Source organism: Gouania willdenowi, chromosome 19 (genome assembly GCF_900634775.1).
Source record: "Gouania willdenowi chromosome 19, fGouWil2.1, whole genome shotgun sequence".
In the NCBI taxonomy this organism is placed as follows: Eukaryota; Metazoa; Chordata; class Actinopteri; order Blenniiformes; family Gobiesocidae; genus Gouania; species Gouania willdenowi.
Genome location: NC_041062.1, coordinates 9,836,197 through 9,855,554, shown reverse-complemented (window position 1 = coordinate 9,855,554; position 19,358 = coordinate 9,836,197). Strand labels below are relative to the sequence as shown.

General features: G+C 36.9%; 1 protein-coding gene across 1 annotated transcript; it reads left to right on the top strand.

Annotated features, from left to right (window-relative positions):
• Window positions 1-726: 726 nt before the first annotated feature.
• LOC114481964 (vesicle-fusing ATPase-like) lies at window positions 727-19,358 on the top strand. Its single transcript, XM_028477071.1, has 21 exons — window positions 727-850; window positions 1,743-1,828; window positions 2,521-2,617; window positions 3,010-3,049; window positions 3,686-3,852; window positions 4,655-4,777; window positions 4,855-4,930; window positions 6,155-6,310; window positions 7,984-8,183; window positions 12,286-12,451; window positions 13,166-13,240; window positions 13,314-13,501; window positions 14,195-14,290; window positions 14,385-14,541; window positions 14,703-14,836; window positions 15,581-15,647; window positions 15,733-15,812; window positions 17,138-17,272; window positions 18,123-18,236; window positions 18,943-18,998; window positions 19,074-19,358. The coding sequence occupies exons 1-21, from the start codon at window positions 839-841 to the stop codon at window positions 19,102-19,104; spliced, it is 2,256 nt and encodes a 751-aa protein (XP_028332872.1). The 5' UTR covers window positions 727-838; the 3' UTR covers window positions 19,105-19,358.

Below are 19,358 nucleotides of genomic sequence, written 5' to 3'. Positions count from 1 at the left end.
AACTAAAGCAACAAAAACACCATTCCAGAAGAAAATAGAGATTTTGGTTGGGTGGGGGACAGATTAATTTAATTGCCAATGTGCCAATTAAATATGCGCGCTTTATGTGTGGCAAAAAATGAGCAATTAGCTCGTGATCAACCACATGATTGTGTTATCAAATTCAAGTTACTTTTTGTGGCCCTTCAAATACTTTAAAAAATATATTTTTTTATATAACATTGTGTTCATGTAAACTGAGATGCATAAGAATTTAAAGATGAAAGATTTTATTTTAAACTGTTTTAAGATGCCACTTACATGATAAATATAAATCAAATTAAATCAAACATTCTATATAATTCTAACTGTATAGTATTTAATACACTGTACTGTCTTCATTGAGAAGGTAAATAACTTCTATTTTTAAAAGAACAAATTAATTAATATATGTTGCACAGTCACTGTGTTTTATGGCACTTAATGTATTTGTATATTATATTAAGAATTTTGTTTTTTTAAATCTATTTGGGAAAACGTTTGAACACTAGGGGGCAATGCCCCCCGCAGAATCAACAAAAGCGATAAATATTAAAATAATAATTAACATTTTAATAATCAAGATCATATTTTTTATTTCATTTTAATGATTATTATTATTTTTAAAAAAAAATTAAATTAAAAGTAAAAGTCAGCATTGGATTGGATAGCGCTACTCTGCGTAATCACATCACTTTCCGTACTACACCCCGCCCCTCATGACGTCATCAGCTCAGTTGTGAAGCGGCGCTTTTCTTCCGACTGTAAAGAAGAATAAGACTTTCACTGAACTGGAGTTAAAAACGAGCTTTAAACCACGATGACCACACGGGTGAGTGCTTAAAGCGTCCATTAAGACTCAGTAACATGATGTAAACGTGGGTTAGCTCAGTTTTAGTCGGGTTAAATCGTGTTTGGGCTCGCACAGAGAGCCAGCTCAGCAGCTGCCCTGTTTGACAGTGCGGAAGAACCCATTCACATGACCAAAGTGACCGCAACACTCCGGGCTTTGCTGACCGTAAAGCTTCACAGCTGAGGTGGAATAACTTTAATAAAGTCTCACAAAGTTTAAATCTTGCTGTCAGCGCTGCCAGCCAGCTTAAAACTGAAGCAAAACAGGCATAAACTTAGCTCTGGTGCACTGTATCTGTTGGTCACCCAGGTGACACATGACCAACTCCCCTGGATTTTACCATCTTTACTCCTTGAAAGAGCACAATAAGCTCTTTATTTATGCAAACATGTTCGCTTTACCTCAACTGTGTTTAAAGTTTAAACTAAAATTATTCATGTAACCTACGTACTCACTTTACGTACACTACGCAACATAATGCTTGATACATTTGATAATTATAGATATTATATATGAATTAGTTAGAGAATGATTATACATTAAACTCGGAAAATTAAATAAGATCAAATTAAAATGAATCAGGAATGATCATACATTTTTACAATTAGAGAAATTATATATATTTTATAATGTAATTATAGAATAAATATAATCTATAGTAATTATAAATAAATATCATTATTATGAATTAAACTCTAGAAACAGTTATTGATACTGTATATAAATATATCAATATTTAATTCATTTAATTGAAATACATATTGTATCATATTAATGTGGTCATGAAAATGCATTTATTAATTTGTTTATTTTTTAAGCTCATTTTGTGTGTGTGTGTGTGTGTGTGTGTGTGTGTGTGTGTGTGTCTCAGACGCTGCAGGCGGCTCGATGTCCCACAGACGAGCTGTCGTTGACCAACTGTGCCGTCATCAACCAGGACGAGCCACACTTGGAGCAGTGAGTGTTAAAGGAGACATTCCTGTCCTCCGTCATGTCATTTTAACTCACTTTAGCTACACAACATCATGCGTTATGATAATATAATGCTAACTTTTCTACGCTTAAACAAATTGGCTAAAAGAAATTTTTAAATCCTCAAAAACAAGCGACACCCCATCAGATTTTGTTTTTCTTTTTGATTTTTTGTTCTCATTCTTTATCATTTATTCTCAGTTTTTCTATTTTGCTCTTGTTTTTTTATTTTATTTTTGTTGGTTCGTGTTTTTAGAGTCATAATGTGTATTTTTCCTTAATTTGGTGTGTTTTTGTTGTGATTTTGTAAATTTTTCTATCATGTTATTTTTTTGTCATTTTTTTGTGTTTTCATTATTTTTCTGTATATTTTATTCTAATATTTTATATTTTGTTTGTTTTTGGAGTCATTTTGTGTATTTTTTTGTAATTTAGTGTGTTTTTGTTGTCATTCTATATATTTTATTTTCGTTTTGTATATTTTGCTCTTATTTTGTTTGATTTTGGAGTCATTTTGTGTATTTCTGTCATTTTGTACGTTCACTTTGATGCCGCCATATAGCTGATGGATTATAGAGCTGTTTTTATCTGACTTCATTGATCCTTGGTGTTGATAAAAAGCTGTTTTGTCTTTGTTTGACATGTTTTCTTCTGTCCTGACTGTCTCCACCCCTCAGGCACGTCACTGTGCGTAATTTAAACCACAAGTACGTGTTCACACTGAAGACTCATCCCAAGGTGAGCCTGGGAACCATCGGCTTCAGCCTCATACAGGTACGTAGCACTGGAAGGAACGCCGCCACGTGCTAACACACACACACACACACTTACACGCACACACACACACGCATGTTGGTCTCAACCCTGTTCTCTGTCACTCTCTGCTGCTCACTCTTCTTCGTTGGTGTGTAACCTCCAGTCACGCTGATGCTCAGGTACCGCTCTAACCTCCTCCTCTTGCTCTCATTTCACCACCAAAACTTCACTTTCAAACTAAACTCTCTAAAGTTTACCTTCAGTTAGTCCTCTCTGCTTCTGATTGGTGTGTTTCACTACAGATGCATGCTGGGAAATGAGAGCACGCTGCAGACGAGTGTTGCTCTGTGCTGCTTTCTCTGCCTCAGAATGTGTTCATCCAATCAGATGCTTGTTTTCTGCCTTTGCAGAGAAAGTGGGCGGGACTATCGATAACACAGGAAGTCCAAGGTGAGATGATGGTTTTTAATGCACATGCATGATATACATTATGTAATGATATACATATGATATATAAACTATTAGGGATGTAACAATTCACTCAACTCCCGATTCGATTCGATTCACGATACTGGGTTCACGATACGATTCTCTCACGATTTATTTTACAAAATGGGACTGTAGACAAATTTTTTTTTTGGGAAAAAAACTAGAAAATACTGTACTATTTTCCTTTTATTTTTCATTGTCAAAAGAATTCCTTTATAAACTATTCAAAACAATGCAATTTAACTAAAAATAAATCTTGAATGAAATAAATAAAGGAATAATACAAATGAAAATGAAGCCTATTAATTTAAATTCTGGTTCTATAATAAACAATGCAAAACTGCATAATAGTTCTTTTTCTTTTAAAAGTGCAACTGATCAATGGTGCTTGTATTGGTTGGTGTTGTGGTTCGACTGGTCATCATATTGTCTTGTGACTGACAGATGTAAGAACTAAGAATGAAAAATTAATTAAAGTGTCACCACCAGTGATAATGATGACCAGCTGAAGTGATACAGCAACAGGTGGACGGTGCAGGTTGTGTTCCTCACTGATGTTATCTGTGTGTGTGTTACTGTGTGTGTGTGTGTGTGCAGTAACAAACTACACGTTCGATAAGTCCAAGCAGCTGATCAGCACCATGACGGTGGAGATCGATTTCCTGCAGAAGAAGAACGTAGACAGTAACCCGTACGACTCAGACAAGATGGCCAGTGAATTCATCCAGCAATTTAACAACCAGGCCTTCACTGTCAAACAGAAGGTTAGCATTAGCATTACCGTTAGCATTAGTGTTAGCATTAACATTACCTTCAGCATTAGTATTAGCTATAGCGTTATCATTAACATCAGCATTAGCATTATTATTAGCATTAGCATTTGCATCTTTACACATGCACAATAACATCAACTCATTTGTAGTGCTTTGGATTACTGAATCAAAAAAACAGTTAAGATTAAGATGAGTTGAAAATAGGAGGAAAACAAGATTAAAATATTAAGATTAAATGATATTAAGGTATGATTACGTTAAAATAAAAGTATGCGAACATTAAATTATAGCTGTTATGACGATACCTTTGAAACAAGATGAAGACAATACTAAAATGAGAAAAAAGATTAAATGAGATGAAGGTATGATTGGATTACGATTAAAATGAAATTATGGTTAATTTAAACTAAAATGAGATTAGATTAAGGTTACATTTAAATTTAAAATGGGATTAAAACAAGATTAATACATTGAGATTAAATTATGATAAGAATAAATTAGAACTAATATGAGATGTGTTTGAAATAAGATAAAGGCAATATGAGAAAAAAGATTTAATGAAGTTAAGTTATGATTAAATTGATATAAAATTGAGATACAATTATGGTAAAATTTAATTAAAACTAATGAGATACATTTAAAATAGGAGGACAACAATAATAACATATTAAGATTAAATGAAGTGGTATTATTGAGTTATGCTTAAATTAAGATTGAGATATAATTATGATAAATTTAAATTAAAACTAATACATGATGTGATTAAAATGTTGTGTTGTGTTGTGTTATGCAGCTCGTCTTCAGTTTCTGTGACAAACTGTTTGACGTGTTGGTGAAGGACATCGAGGCGATGGACCCCAGCGTCCTCAGAGGAGGAAACAGTGGTGGTGGTGGTGGCGGTGGAGAAAGGCAGAAGGTGTCGCTATCCCATAATATTATTTGCTTCCTCCGCCCACTTTGAACCATTATAAAGTGTTTGTTTTCTGCTTTCAGATCGAGATCGGTCTCCTGCTGGCCAACAGTCAGATGATCTTTGAAAAGTCAGAAAGCTCCTCCATCACGCTGGTCGGTGAGTGTCGCTAACCGCTAACACACAGATGGGGCGGAGCCACAGACATGTGTCTGATCTGAGGGTCACATGATCAGAGTTCATCTAAGCATTAGAATTCGTTTGTGTGTCTGTTTGTTGTCTTTTTGTGTGGTTCTGTTGTTTTTTGTGAGTTTTTAGTCATTATGTGTGTTTTGGAGTTATTTTATTATTTATTTATTTCGGCTTCATGTATTAACAGAAAAGCTGATTCATGCCTGCTGTGATTCCCCTTTGAGCCACAAGGTGGTGCTAACTGCACAGTCATGTATAAGTGTCAGTGGCTTCTGATCCAAACTTATCCTCCTTACATTTGTCTTTATGAACTCTGACTCCTGAAGACAAAGGAATTAAATCGGACTCTGTAATTTAATTATTCTTTTACGGGATTACTTCAAGAATTTAAAATAGATATTTAGCAACATTTTAATTACATGTATCAAGTGAAACTGTTCATAACGTATAATTTTCAGGTAATTTCTATGTTTTATTCAATATTTTCAAATTTCTATATTAAAAAATTCAACTAATTTAAAACAATTTTTCGTTTTTAAATAAAATGTTTTAAATGTTCCTGTTTTTTTAATCTATTTCAATAAATATTTTCATATAAATTAAATAGTCTTTGATCGAAGTAATATTTGTAAAATGTACCAATGTCATTATAAAAATGTAAAGTTAAAGATTAAACAAAAAAGAAAACATCACAACAAAAACAAAAACCAAAAAATAACAACAGAAATAATAAAAATAAATAAAAACTCAAATATGACTCAGAGAATGAGAGAATTTAAAAACAAAAATCCTAAAAATTACAAAACATTGGTAAAAAAAAAAAAGTCTATGTAATTGGTTTTATTCAATATTTTCAAATATGTTTTTGTTTTTAAAAAAATATGACTAGTTTAAAATATATTTTCTTTTTAATATTGAATTTTTTTTGATAAAAGTATTATTTGTAAAATGTAAGTCATTATAAAAATGCAACCAGTAAACAATTTTTTAGAAATTATTATCATCATTATTCTACACTTTTATTGTTGTTTAGGCTTCACAAAGTTATAATTTAATGCTTTAAAAAATGTATTATTGTTACTCAGAGAACTGAGTGTTGTGTGTGAAAAAGGACTCGGTTTACTTTGTGACAGGAAACATTCTTTTTTGGTGTAGGGATCGTATCAGTGTTGCTTTGTTTGATCTTTAAAGGAAAATCCAAAACCAGAGGCTCTCGTCAGTCCATCATCAGCCCCGACTGGAACTTTGAGAGGATGGGCATCGGAGGCCTCGACAAAGAGTTCTCCGACATTTTCCGCAGAGCGTTCGCGTCCCGGGTTTTTCCTCCGGACATCGTGGAACAGATGGGTGAGTTTTTTATTTATTTATTTTTTTACAGTATTATTACATCATCATCGACCTTTGTTCGTTAATGTCAGATTTACTGAGGAATACCAGTATAAACCAGTATAACAAGGTTTCTGGTGTTCTGTTGAAACTGGTGTCCATCTTATCCAATGACAGGAACCATATATATACTGTACAGTTTTACAGACAGTACAAGGCCTCAGACTGTTTTATTGTACAGTTGTACTGCAGAGGGAATGAATAACCAGTAGTGCTCAGTCCAACACTGGGTGTTTTCCACCTAATGTCACATGTTGACCCATTAGTGACACTTTTAACCTCTTTTCACCATATTTCATGATTATTTTTTGACAATTTAACCACATTCACAATTTGTCATGTCCATTTTTCGCCAGTTAAAACTAATTGTTCCAATATTGACACTTTGAACCCTTTTTACCACTTTTTCTGTTTGTTTTTACCGACTCTAGTTTTCAATTTCACCACTGTTTTCACCATTTTTGGTCACTTTTAACCCATTTGATTTCTGATTAAAACAAGGATTTCTATCTTTAAAATGATCATGTACTATGGCCCAAATAATAGAAAACTTCCTAGATAACACTGAAAGTATTATTTCCTTCCACCGTTGGCTTTTATTTTGAAAAATAACATTTGAACTAATATCAGTGAGCTGTGGCATGTGATAGACGCTCCTCCAAAGGTTGAGCAGACATGATGAATAACTGTTGTGTTGTTGTGTGACAGAAATCTTTGTGCACACTTGTTAATAAAAAATGTGACAACACACACACAGACAGACACACACAGAGCAGTGTGTGACCTTTTAGGTTGGCCTTTGGCTGCAGACAGGTGGCTCTGCTAATGAGATGCTTTGTCCTGATAGAGCACACAGGTAAAGGTGGAGCTGTTATTGGTGTGTGTGTATGCTGAATAGTTTCACCTTGTCTCCCCTTTGCTCCCACAGACAGACAGATAGCAGCAGCATCACTGGTTTCTCCTCTGAAGCCCACACACACACACACACACACACACACACACACACACACACACACACACACACACACACACACACACACACACACACACACACACGCGCACACACTTCTCTCAGCAGGCATAAATGACAGCCCTGATGCTTATCTGAGGCTAAATGTCATTGAACAGCTGCAAAAAGGCCGTTAGAGAGTGAGAGCCAAAACATTAGGACCACCTGCATCACAGAGTGTGTGTTTGGATGAGGCACAGAGTGTAGTTTGCATCTTTGCATGAAACACAACACAATACAAGAATGAGCTTAAGATGAACAAAACAAGACAAAGATTACATTATTAAACACTTGAAGGACATAACATTACAACATAAAAGAAAAAATCAAAAACAACCTAAGACAAAGACCAAACAATGACAGCAGAAATACAAAAAATTAATAAACAAAAATCTTAACACACAATTTGCCAATTTGACCGCATTCACCATTTGTCATGCCCATTATTTGCCAGTTTAAACAAATTGTTCCAATATTGACACTTTGTACCACTTTTTTCCCTCTCTGTTTAACCAATTTTTGTGGTTCTTAAAATCCCATTTCACCACCTTTTCCACCATTTTTCGTCACTTGGAACCCATTTTTTGCTCTATACGTCTAAACTGCTCTATGTGATGTTTTCCAGGCTGTAAGCACGTGAAGGGAATCCTGCTCTACGGTCCTCCAGGCTGTGGTAAAACGCTGATGGCTCGACAGATCGGGAAGATGTTGAAGGCTCGAGAGCCAAAGATCGTCAACGGACCTGAAATCCTCAACAAGTACGTGGGAGAGTCTGAGGCCAACATCAGGAAACTGTTCGCAGACGCAGAGGACGAGCAGAAGAGGGTGAGACAGCAGAGCTTTTCTATATCTACATTAATTTCTATATCTTTATATGTCTCAATATCTCTGTTTATATCTTCACATCCTTGCTATAACTTTTTTTTCTATCTCTAGATCTCTATATCTATATGCATGTATATTTTTATATCATACATTTATATTGCTATGCTTTCTATATATATATATCTTATTTGTCAATATAGCTCTATCTATATTTATTATTATCTGTATATCTAGAACTCTATCTATCTATATCTTGTCTTGTCTTGTATGTCTGTTTCTATATTTCTATATCTCACTATAACTGTATTTCTATCTCTAGATCTACAGTATGTGTTTATATCACTATATCTGTATGCATGTATATTTTAATGTAATTTATGTCTTTATATCACTCTAAATCATTATACATCTATATCGCTATGCTTTCTATATATGTATTTATCTCTGTCTTATTATAGCTCTATGTCTACATTAATCTCTATCTGTACATCTATACTGTTCTATATCTCAATAAGTACACTAGCTCTCCAAGCAATTCCAAAATATAAAAAAATAAAAGAAAGAAAATAAGAATAATCTACTCTATGCATAAACAAAACCTCACTCATAGCAAACTCTATCTACTTTCTGCAACTCTAGACTATCTAACCACCTCCACCACCCCAAGGTGAATATCGACCAATCATGTTTGAGTAAATTGACACAAACCAGCGGCTAATGCTAATATATTCGAGCTGAACCTGAACACAACTAAAGAACAAATGTGGATTTTATTTTAACGGGACTGAAGCTGACAAACAACTAAACAATGAGTGAGACAGGGCCATCGAAGAAAAAACAGAAGGTTACCATTTCCATCAAGAGTGGGAGACTAAGTATTTCTTCTCAAGAGTAAAAGACAGGTTTGTGTGCTTGATTTGCGGGACGAGCGTTGCAGTCGGGAAGAAAGGCAATGTGGAGCGACACTTCACCACTCTTCATTAGAAGTTTGACCAGGGTTTTCCTTCTGGCAGCAGCCTGGGGTCAGTTAAGGTGAGCGAGCTGAAAGTGAGATTGCAACGGCAGCAGTCGTTCACAAAACCAGTGAAGGGAGCTGAGGCTGCAACTGAAGGGTCATTCAAAGTGGCCCATCATTTGGCAAAGGAAAAAAAACTCTCGTGGCGAATTCTTTGTTCAAACATCACTGAAATCCTGTCTGCTATAACAGAGGTGCATTTGGGTGTGAATACCATTGCAAGGAGAGTTTGTGCACTTTCTGTTTTTATTGTAAAGTGTCCTTGGGTGGCTTGAAAGGCACTTTTGAATAAAATGAATTAATATGATTAAAAGGGCAGTTGGAACATGACATTGGTACCTGCAAATGGTTTTCAATTCAATGTGATGAATCAGTGGACTCAAGCAACACAGCTCAGTTGACGGTTTTCATAAGAATGGTGTTGGATGACTTCTCCGTTAAAGAGGAATTTCTCACATTGCTACCTTTGAAAACAACAACAAGAAGTCTGGACATTTACAACATAGTGAAGAACTACTTTACCGGAAAGAATGTGCCATTAGAAAAATTGGTGTCGATAACAACTGATGGATGCCCAGCTATGATGGGGAGGCGTAATGTCTTCATTGCAACCTGCAAAGCAGACCTTGGTTTTCCTCGTTTTTTGAACTATCATTGCATCATCCACAAACAGTCCATTTGTGCCAAAGTCATGGGGTTTGAACATGTTATGACACCTGTCATGAAGATAATAAATTCTATCCGAGCAAAGGCCAAACGACACCGAAGTTCCAAGTTTTTATTGGAAGAACCGTCATCAGAATATGGCGATATTTTGCTGCATACAGAAATCAGATGGCTTAGCAGAGGAAAAGTCCTGCATGGTTTTTTTTAGCACTTCTGACAGAGATAAAAGCTTTCATGAAGCTAGAAGTGAGGATACAACTCTGTCAGTCACTGAATGGCTAATGGACCTGGCATTTCTCGCAGTTGTGACAGAGAAATTAAACAACCTGAACTGTGAATTGCAAGGCAAGGGGACGACAATCAGTGACATGATTAGTGCTGTCAAGGCTTTCAAGGCAAAACTGGGCCTGTTTCTCCAACAAGTGAAGAATAGGAAGATGCAGCACTTCCCCTTTGTGAACAAAATCATGCTGTATCTGGGGCCATGACATCCACAAATATATAGACCTCTTAACCAGGCTGGGTAAGGAGTTTGAGAACAGATTCACAGACTTTGTGAGGCTAGAGCCCTGTGTCACATTTATTTAAAACGCCTTCATGGATGTGGACATAACTGACATTTCTGAACAGATGATGAGGTGTTCAGTCTCAGTGCTGTTCATTTGGAAATGGAAATTGTCAGTCTACAAAATAACATCCAGTTGAAGTCACATAAGTCTGCTGTTGATTTCTGGAAGCTTGTGGATGCAAAGAAATACCCCAACGTTAGCACAGGAGCCATGAAATGTGCGACCCTGTTTGGCTCAACATACCTGTGCCAATCTGCCTTTTTTTTACATGAACTTTATCAAGTCCATGTTCCGAACTTGTCTCACTGATGCCCACCTGGATGACTGCATCAGAGTGAACCTCTCGGGATACATACCAGATTACAAAGCCCTAGTCAACAGGATGCAGTATCAGAAATATAATTAAAGGTAAGCATATAATAATATTAAAATGTGCTAATATACACTGCAAAAATAAGGGGAGTAGAAGTTAGCTCTTATTTTTGAAAGTAGCTCTCATCCTAAAAAAGGTTGGAGACCCCTGCTCTATATGTTTCAATATCTTTGTCTATATCTTTACAAGCCTATTTCTATATTGCAATATCTGTATTCCTATCTTTAGATTTATATCTATACATGTATATTTTTACATAATTCGTATATTTTATATCACACTATACCATTATACATCTACTGTATATATTTGTCTAGCTATTTATCGTTATAGCTCTATTTTTCCTATCTTCGTATAGATATATCTATAGCTTTATATCGCTCCTTTTAAAATGTGTAGATATCACTTCATAAGTTCCCCTTCAAAATAAAAGTGTGTGCGTGCGCGCGCAGCCGTGTGGTCTCTGTGAGCAGAGAAAAGTAATTTGTGGAGGAGAGGAGAGAGTCGACCTTTAGCAGCTCAGAGTTGGTCTGAGCTTCACTCTGCACCAGATAATGAGGGGACGGACCTGTGTGTGTGACCTCTGATCACACACTACACACACACACACACACACACACATTCTACACATTTACGATACAGGCAGGAATTTATCCAGGGACAGCAGTTTGTTTTCAAATACAAGTAATTTCGAAATGAAAGATCTTGTCTGATCCACTTCTTTATCATAATCTTTGTTTTCAGTTCCATCCTTGTCATTGTCTTGTCCACGCTTGTTTTGTCTTTTATCTGAACTTCTCTTACGTTGTCTTGTCTTATATTATCCTAACTTATCTTGTCTTACCTTTTCTTATCATACCTTAATCTGTCATGTCTTACCCTGTCTTTTCCTAAGTTCTCTTGCATTATCTAGTCTTACCTCGTCATGTCTTTTCTTATCTTGTCCTACTTTCACTTGTCTTGTCTTACCTTGTCTTGTCTTACCTGGTCTTTTCATACCTTTTCATGTCTTACCTTGTCCTAAATTTTCTTATACTCCCTAAACCTGTCCTGTCTTATCTTGTCTTACTTGGTCTTGACTTATCTTACCTTTTCATGTCTTATCTTGTCTTACCTTTTGATGTATTTTCTTGTCCTAACTTCTCTCATCTTACCTTCACCTGCCTTGTCTTGTCTTGTCCTACTTTGTCTTGTCTAATATAAGAATTCCCTAAACATGTCTTGTCTTAACTTGTCTTACTTGGTCTTGACTTGTCTTACCTTTTGATGTCTAATCTTGTCCTAACTTCTCTTATCTTACCTAAACCTTTCTTGCCTTACCTTGTCTTATTCTACCTTTTCGTGTCTTATCTTGTCCTACATTCATATCTTAACTTAATTTGTCTTGTCTTGTCTTGCCTGTCTGGTCCTGTTCTTCCTCACTCTTTCCACCACCTCATGTTCTGACGTAGTTTTAATCTCTTTCTTTTTGTGCTAAAGTTGGGCGCTAACAGCGGCCTCCACATCATCATCTTTGATGAGATTGATGCCATCTGTAAGCAGCGTGGCAGCATGGCTGGTAGCACTGGTGTACATGACACCGTGGTCAACCAGCTGCTGTCCAAGATAGACGGAGTGGAGCAGCTGAACAACATCCTGGTCATAGGTAGGACGCGCCTTCACATTAGTCTCTTCCAGGGGTGGACTCAATTATAATTGTAATTTTAATTATAATTTTAAAATTATATTGCTGTCATAACCATAATTAAATTTTAATTGAGTTTAGATAGTTCACATTGTAATTGTAATTGCCATGAAAATTCTATAATAATAGTCAATTTAATTGAGGAATTATAATTATGCAATGATAAATTGTACAGTTCTACACATATGTAGTTAACAATTATTAAAATATGTTTCATATCAAGCTTTCCCACATTTTACCATTTTAAAAACATTGAAATCTATGGGTATAATGACAGAGAAGGCTCAGACGCCCACACCAAAAAATTAAATATTATATAATTATATAGGAAATAAATTAGATGATAGTAATTTGTTTTCAGTGAGTTTTACAGATGATTTAGGACCTGCTATCATTAGAGATGCTAACACAAGCGGAAGGTTAACTTTTATTAGGTTATTTATTTCAGGCTCGGTAATTGTGCTAGAACTTGATGGTAATTGTAATTCTGAGGATAAAAAATAATTGTAATTTAATTGTAATTAGAAAAAATGCTGGTCACTGTAATCGTAATTGAAAATGTAAGAGTAACTGAAAAATGTAATTGACCCCAACCCTGGTGGCATTAGAACAAAACACACAAGTGCGTGTGTGCTTGTGTGTGCACTCGTGTGTAACTGTGTTGACCAATCACAGGAATGACCAACAGACCCGACCTGATCGATGAGGCTCTGCTGAGGCCTGGAAGGCTGGAGGTGAAGATGGAAATTGGTGAGAGAAGAAGAAACCATCCACCACCACGTGTTATTGTTCTGCTAACGTTCTGCTCCTCTCCTCTCATCAGGGTTACCGGACGAAAAGGGTCGGATTCAAATCCTCAACATCCACACGGCCATGATGCGTCAGCACGAGCTGCTCCACCACGACGTCAACATCAAAGAACTTGCCACGGAAACCAAGAACTTCAGCGGTGCCGAGCTGGAGGGGCTGGTCAGAGCGGCCCAGTCAACTGCCATGAACAGACACATCAAGGTAGACACACCCACCACGCAAATAGACACACCCACCACACGCTCACACGTCTGCAGTACGTTCATCTGCCACTAGAAGCACGTTTTATCCTTTTTCTATGGAACAATGAGGAGCTAAATGCTCAGCTAGCCCAAACATGTGACTGTTAGACACACACACACACACACACACACACACACATTTACAATACAGGCAGGAATTAGGACCTTTATCCAGTAACATACAAGTCATTTCCCAAAATAAAGACATCTTAACATTTTTACTAATCTACTTCATTATCATTATCTTTTTTGCAGTTCCATCCTTCTTCTTCTTCTTCCTCTTCTTCCTCTTCCTCTTCCTCTTCCTCCTCCTCTTCCTCTTCCTCTTCCTCCTTCTCCTCCCTTATATTATCTCGCATTGTCTTCACTTTTATTGTCTTACCTTGTCTTGTCCTACCTTTTTAGGGTCTTGTTTTGTTAGAGGCACGTTTCATCCTTTTTATATGTAGCAATAATAAGCTAAATGCTAAGCTAACCCAAACATGTGACTGTTAGACACAGACACGGAGCAGCAGGTATGAGAAGGTGATGACGGGTGACCTCTGACCGTTCCATCTTTGAAACTGAACGCGTCGCTCCAGCGTCAGGTCAGAGATGTGGGCCAAGCTCCGCCCCCTGACCTTTGACCCCGTGCTGTTTGTTGTGATTTCAGGCCAGTAACACGGTGGAGGTGAACATCGAGACGGCGGAGAAGCTGATGGTCAGCAGGCTGGACTTCATGGCGTCGCTCAACAGTGACATCAAACCCGTGAGTCATAACGTTCTCACTTCCTGGTTCGTCACATCGTCCACGGCTTGTTCACATGCCTCTCTACCCTCCTCTTCTTCCCGCCCTTCCTCAGGCCTTCGGCACCAACCAGGAGGACTACGCCAGCTACATCATGAACGGAATCATACGGTGGGGTGACCCGGTGTCGGCGGTGCTGGAGGACGGGGAGCTGCTGGTGCAGCAGACCAAGAACAGCGACCGCACCCCGCTGGTGTCTGTCCTGTTAGAGGGTGAGAGTAGACCACCACAGTCAGCCATGGCTCCTGTTTCGTTTCTCTTGTTGTTTATTTGATGAGGAGGATACAATGTGAAGCCCTCCTCTGATGAGTTGTGTTGCGATGCTGTTCCTAACACTGTGTGTGTTGTGTGTGTGTGTGGTACCCTCCTGCAGGTCCTCCAAATAGCGGGAAAACAGCGTTAGCCGCCAAGATATCTGAAGACTCTCAGTTTCCGTTCATTAAAATCTGCTCACCAGACAAGATGATCGGACACTCAGAGATCGCTAAGTGCCAAGCCATAAAAAAGGTATTGAGCAACAAGTTACTGGAATCGCAGAAAGTGTAGCTATAGAGTTTAGGATTGGTGTTGCATTTCTTACTTGATATGTTAACTATAATGTACCAGGAATAATAATAAAAATCAGAAATACTTTCAATAATCAATGAGAAACTATTATTTGAACAATTTTTATTAATTTTGTTACAAAATTTATAGTACAAATAAAAAATTCTAATAGAATATTACAATGGAATAGAAACGATTTTTGAGTAATTAATAAGAAATATTTTTCTCATATGAAAACAGTTTTTTTAGGGTTTATTATTTCAGTTGTTTTTAAAAAAAGTGTAAGAAATGTCATTTGTATTTTATTCCAACAGTGGAAACATAATAACTTAATACATTTAAATGATTATTTTAATAGGAAACCTAACATAGTATAAAGATAAAGCTTTTTTTTATTGATTGTTTTACGTTTTTAAATAAACGTATTCATTTCTTCCATTTCGGATACGTAGCATATTTTTTTTGTTATTTAAGTTTAAGAATATTAAGTTTTTATATAATTTATGATTTGTAAATAATATTTGAAGTGAATTATCATATTTTAAAGATCTTTTAAAGAAAATATTTTTTAAGATAACCTACAAAAAACCCTGTTATTTAGATTTAATGATTAAATTGTTGTATTTATTTATTATTTTGTGTTTTTAACTGTAAAATATTGATTCTAATCCAATAATTGATAGTAATTGATTACTACTGTGGTAGATATTCGATGATGCCTATAAGTCTCAGCTGAGCTGTGTGGTGGTGGACGACATTGAGCGTCTGCTGGGTGAGAACCTCAAAGCTTCACGCTGTTGCTCATGTGTTGCTTCATTCTGCGTCTCATGGTGCTAACGACTGTTTCCTACCATCAGACTTTGTCCCCATCGGTCCTCGTTTCTCCAACTTGGTGCTCCAGGCTCTGCTGGTGCTGCTGAAGAAACCTCCCCCCAAGGTAAGAGCGGCGTCGGCTCGTGAGCCACACTTGGCTCTGTGGCTGTTTCGCTGAGGCTTCTGTCACTGTGTAATGAACGTATAGTGAGAAACCTCCTGTATGGCCGCCTCTACGGGCTCTGAGCGCAGCGGGGTGCCGGGCCGGGGGTGGCGAGGGGGGGAGACACGGAGGAGAATGAACTGTGTGAGAGAGCAGGACCTGACAGTGTGTGGGACCTCATCTGCATTCAGCATCACAACCCCCCTCACCACAGGGGGCGGGGCCTCATTAATCCCTCAGAGGAGCCTGGACTTAGTATTAAAGTATTAGATTAAAGTTAAACTCAAATCTCTGACTGAGGACGAGCTGATTCAAACTACATGATAACATATCAATTGTGTGCGTGTGTGTGCGTTTATTGTCTGTCATTTACATCTTAAGTGTCATTCTTTTCACTTTCTGTCACAAACTTCACTTCCTTAAATTATCATTCGAGTTAATGCATTTATGTATATTGTATATCTATCTCTATAGCGCTACATTTACATCTAGCTACACATTTATCTATTTCTATATCTTTGTCTGTCAGCCTTGCTATATATATTTATATATATATATATATTCACTATTTCCAAAACCCTTCTTTTTCTATATTGTACATCTCTATTCCATTAGATATGTATAACTTCAGCCCTGTCTATTTCTCTGAATATCTTTCTCTCTCCTTATTTCTGTACATCACTATTTCTACAGTTCTGTATGCCTATTTCTTTGTACATCTCTATTTCTATATATGTATATTTCTATATATCTTTCTCTGTCTAGTTCTATACATATATAAAATAGGCATATAGATAATATATCTTATTCTATTTCTATATGTTTAATCTCTATTTCTATTTGTCTTTGTACATCTATTTCTATAGATCTATAACTTTAGCTCTCCATCTTTAGTTATTTGCTGTACATAAGTAGAATATACAGTATATTTATCTATATATAGGTTTGACATGACATTATTATTCACACAATTACTCTTGACTTCTTTGTTTGTTCTAATTTATTTTTATTTTATTCATGCCTTAATGCATTCAATCACATTAAAGTGTTTATTATTATTATTATTATTATTAATAATAATAAAGAAGACATCTTTTGTGGTATTACTACTTTACATTTAATAAACCTCACTTTTGGCACCAGTTTATTACAAAATGGATCAGTCATTACATGTATAAGGAGAACTCGGTCACATGACGTTGTCTCTCCGCGCTACATGCTCTGATGTCACAGTTTTTCTCCCGCGCTGAAAGGATGAAATCAGCTTGTTTTTGTTTGTTTCTCAGGGCAGGAAGCTGCTGATCATCGGCACCACGAGCAGGAAGGACGTCCTGCAGGAGATGGAGATGTTGGACGCCTTCAGCACCACCGTCCACATCCCCAACATCTCCAGGGGCGAGCAGTTGGTGGAGGCCTTGGAGGTGTGACACACACACACTCACGCTTTTCTATAGCATCACACACAACTCACTCGTCTCATGGCACTATGTGAAATTTAAAGAAATGTATTTTGAAGGCAAAACAACTTTTCTACACGAACAGCATTATCACAATACACAAAATTAATATAAATACAAAACATTATACTTCAAAAAACACCAAAATGACAGCAAAAATACTCACAATGACTTCAAAAATACACAAAACGACAACCAAAAATGCACAATAACTAAAAAAAAAACAAAAAGTTACACTAGAAAATACCCAAAGGACTAAAAATAACAGCAAAAAACCCAAAAACTAGCAACAAAATCACAGGATACGACTAGAAAACAGGACGACACAAAACAACAGTAATGAAACAAAAAATACTTCAAAAAGACACACTGTGACACAAAATTACACTATAAATCACCAAAACAACAGCAAAAACACACAAAATGCTACATGCAATGATAGAAAAACGGCTCCAAAATGACAACAAATCCACCAACAGATTACACTTAAAAACATCAAAAATACACAAAATTATAACAACATTACACAAAAAACACTTAAAGGACACAAAACAAAATTATTGATACAAAAAACTGACAAAAAGAAACAAAATTACAATCAAATACACAAAATGAGACACAGCTACACTAGAAAACACCCAAATGACACAAAGCGACACCAAAAACACACAAAATGAAAAACTAAAATACACCCAGAATAAATATCCTAAAGTGACTCAAATCAAAGCCAATCGTATAACAGGGGGCAGCTGTAGTGGTTGTATTTTGGGGTGAGATGAAGTAAACCAGTATCTCCACCATGTGCGTCCCACAGCTGCTAGGAAGCTTCCAGGAAAAGGAACGAGCCGCCATTGCTAAAGCTGTGAAGGGCAAAGGTCTGTGGATCGGCATCAAGAAGCTGCTCATGCTCATTGAAATGTCTATACAGGTGAGAAACTCTGCTGAGGCCCCGCCCCCTCAGGGACGGCAACAGCACAGACCAAGAACACACACTAAAATGACACAGAGATGAAAACAAAAATACACACAAAGACACAAAGATGGCAACAAGAATAAACGAAAAAAGCTTGCCATGTAGCGACCAGTCGCACATGTTTTGGTTAACTTAGCACATAGCCACCAGTCCCATATATTAGGGTTAGTTTAACATGTAGCCTCCAGTCTCATATATTAGGGTTAGTTTAGCACGTAGCCACCAGTCCCACATGTTTAGGTTAGCTTAGCATGTAGCCACCAGTTTAATATATTTGGGTTAGCTTAGCATGTTACGACCACTCCAAATGTTAAGGTTAGCTTAGCACATAGCCACCAGTCCCACATGTTTAGGTTGGCTTATCACGTAACCACCAGTTTAATATGTTTGAGTTAGTTTAGCACGTAGCCACCAGTCCCAGATATTAAGTTTAGGTTAGCATGTAGCGACAAGTCCACATGTTTTGGTTAGCTTAGCATGTGGCGGTTGCTGGATGAGCAGGGTAAAGGGGCGGGGCTAAGGTATTAGGGCCTCTTAAGATTATTTTCATTTAGATGAAAGAAATATGTCGTGTGTGTCTGTTATTAATTGATATGATATCCACTTCCTGTTTCCTGCTCCTACTTCCTCCTACTACTTCCTTTTCCACCGTGTCTTTCAGATGGATCCAGACTACCGAGTCAGCAAGTTCCTGAGTCTGCTGAAGGAGGAAGGAGCGTACGTATCCCTCACATCACAGCGTGTTTATTAATGTTTATTAATCTCCTGATATATCTTTCCTCTCTCACACAGACTGGGTTCAGACAAGTTTGTGTCTATGTAGATGTAGCGGCATAGATCTGTTCTTGTTCTTCATCATTGGTCCACCCTGCTGCTGTGACGAAGACCTCTCCCTCCTCCTCCTCGTCTTCATCAGTGAGCTGTTGTTACAGAGCTGACACAAACCTGTTCATGTAAAGAAATCATTCCAACACACGCTTGTTTTTAACAATAAATTAATTATGTTATTAATCAGTGTGACGTGTTTGTGTGGAAACGTCGTTCACACGTAAAAGTGAAAGATTTCATTATTTTACA

Coding starts and splice junctions, on each gene's coding strand:
- LOC114481964 (XM_028477071.1), top strand. Junction 4,778..4,854: donor GCGGTGGAGAAAGGCAGAAG/GTGTCGCTATCC, acceptor TTCTGCTTTCAG/ATCGAGATCGGTCTCCTGCT. Junction 15,813..17,137: donor TGAAGAAACCTCCCCCCAAG/GTAAGAGCGGCG, acceptor TTTGTTTCTCAG/GGCAGGAAGCTGCTGATCAT.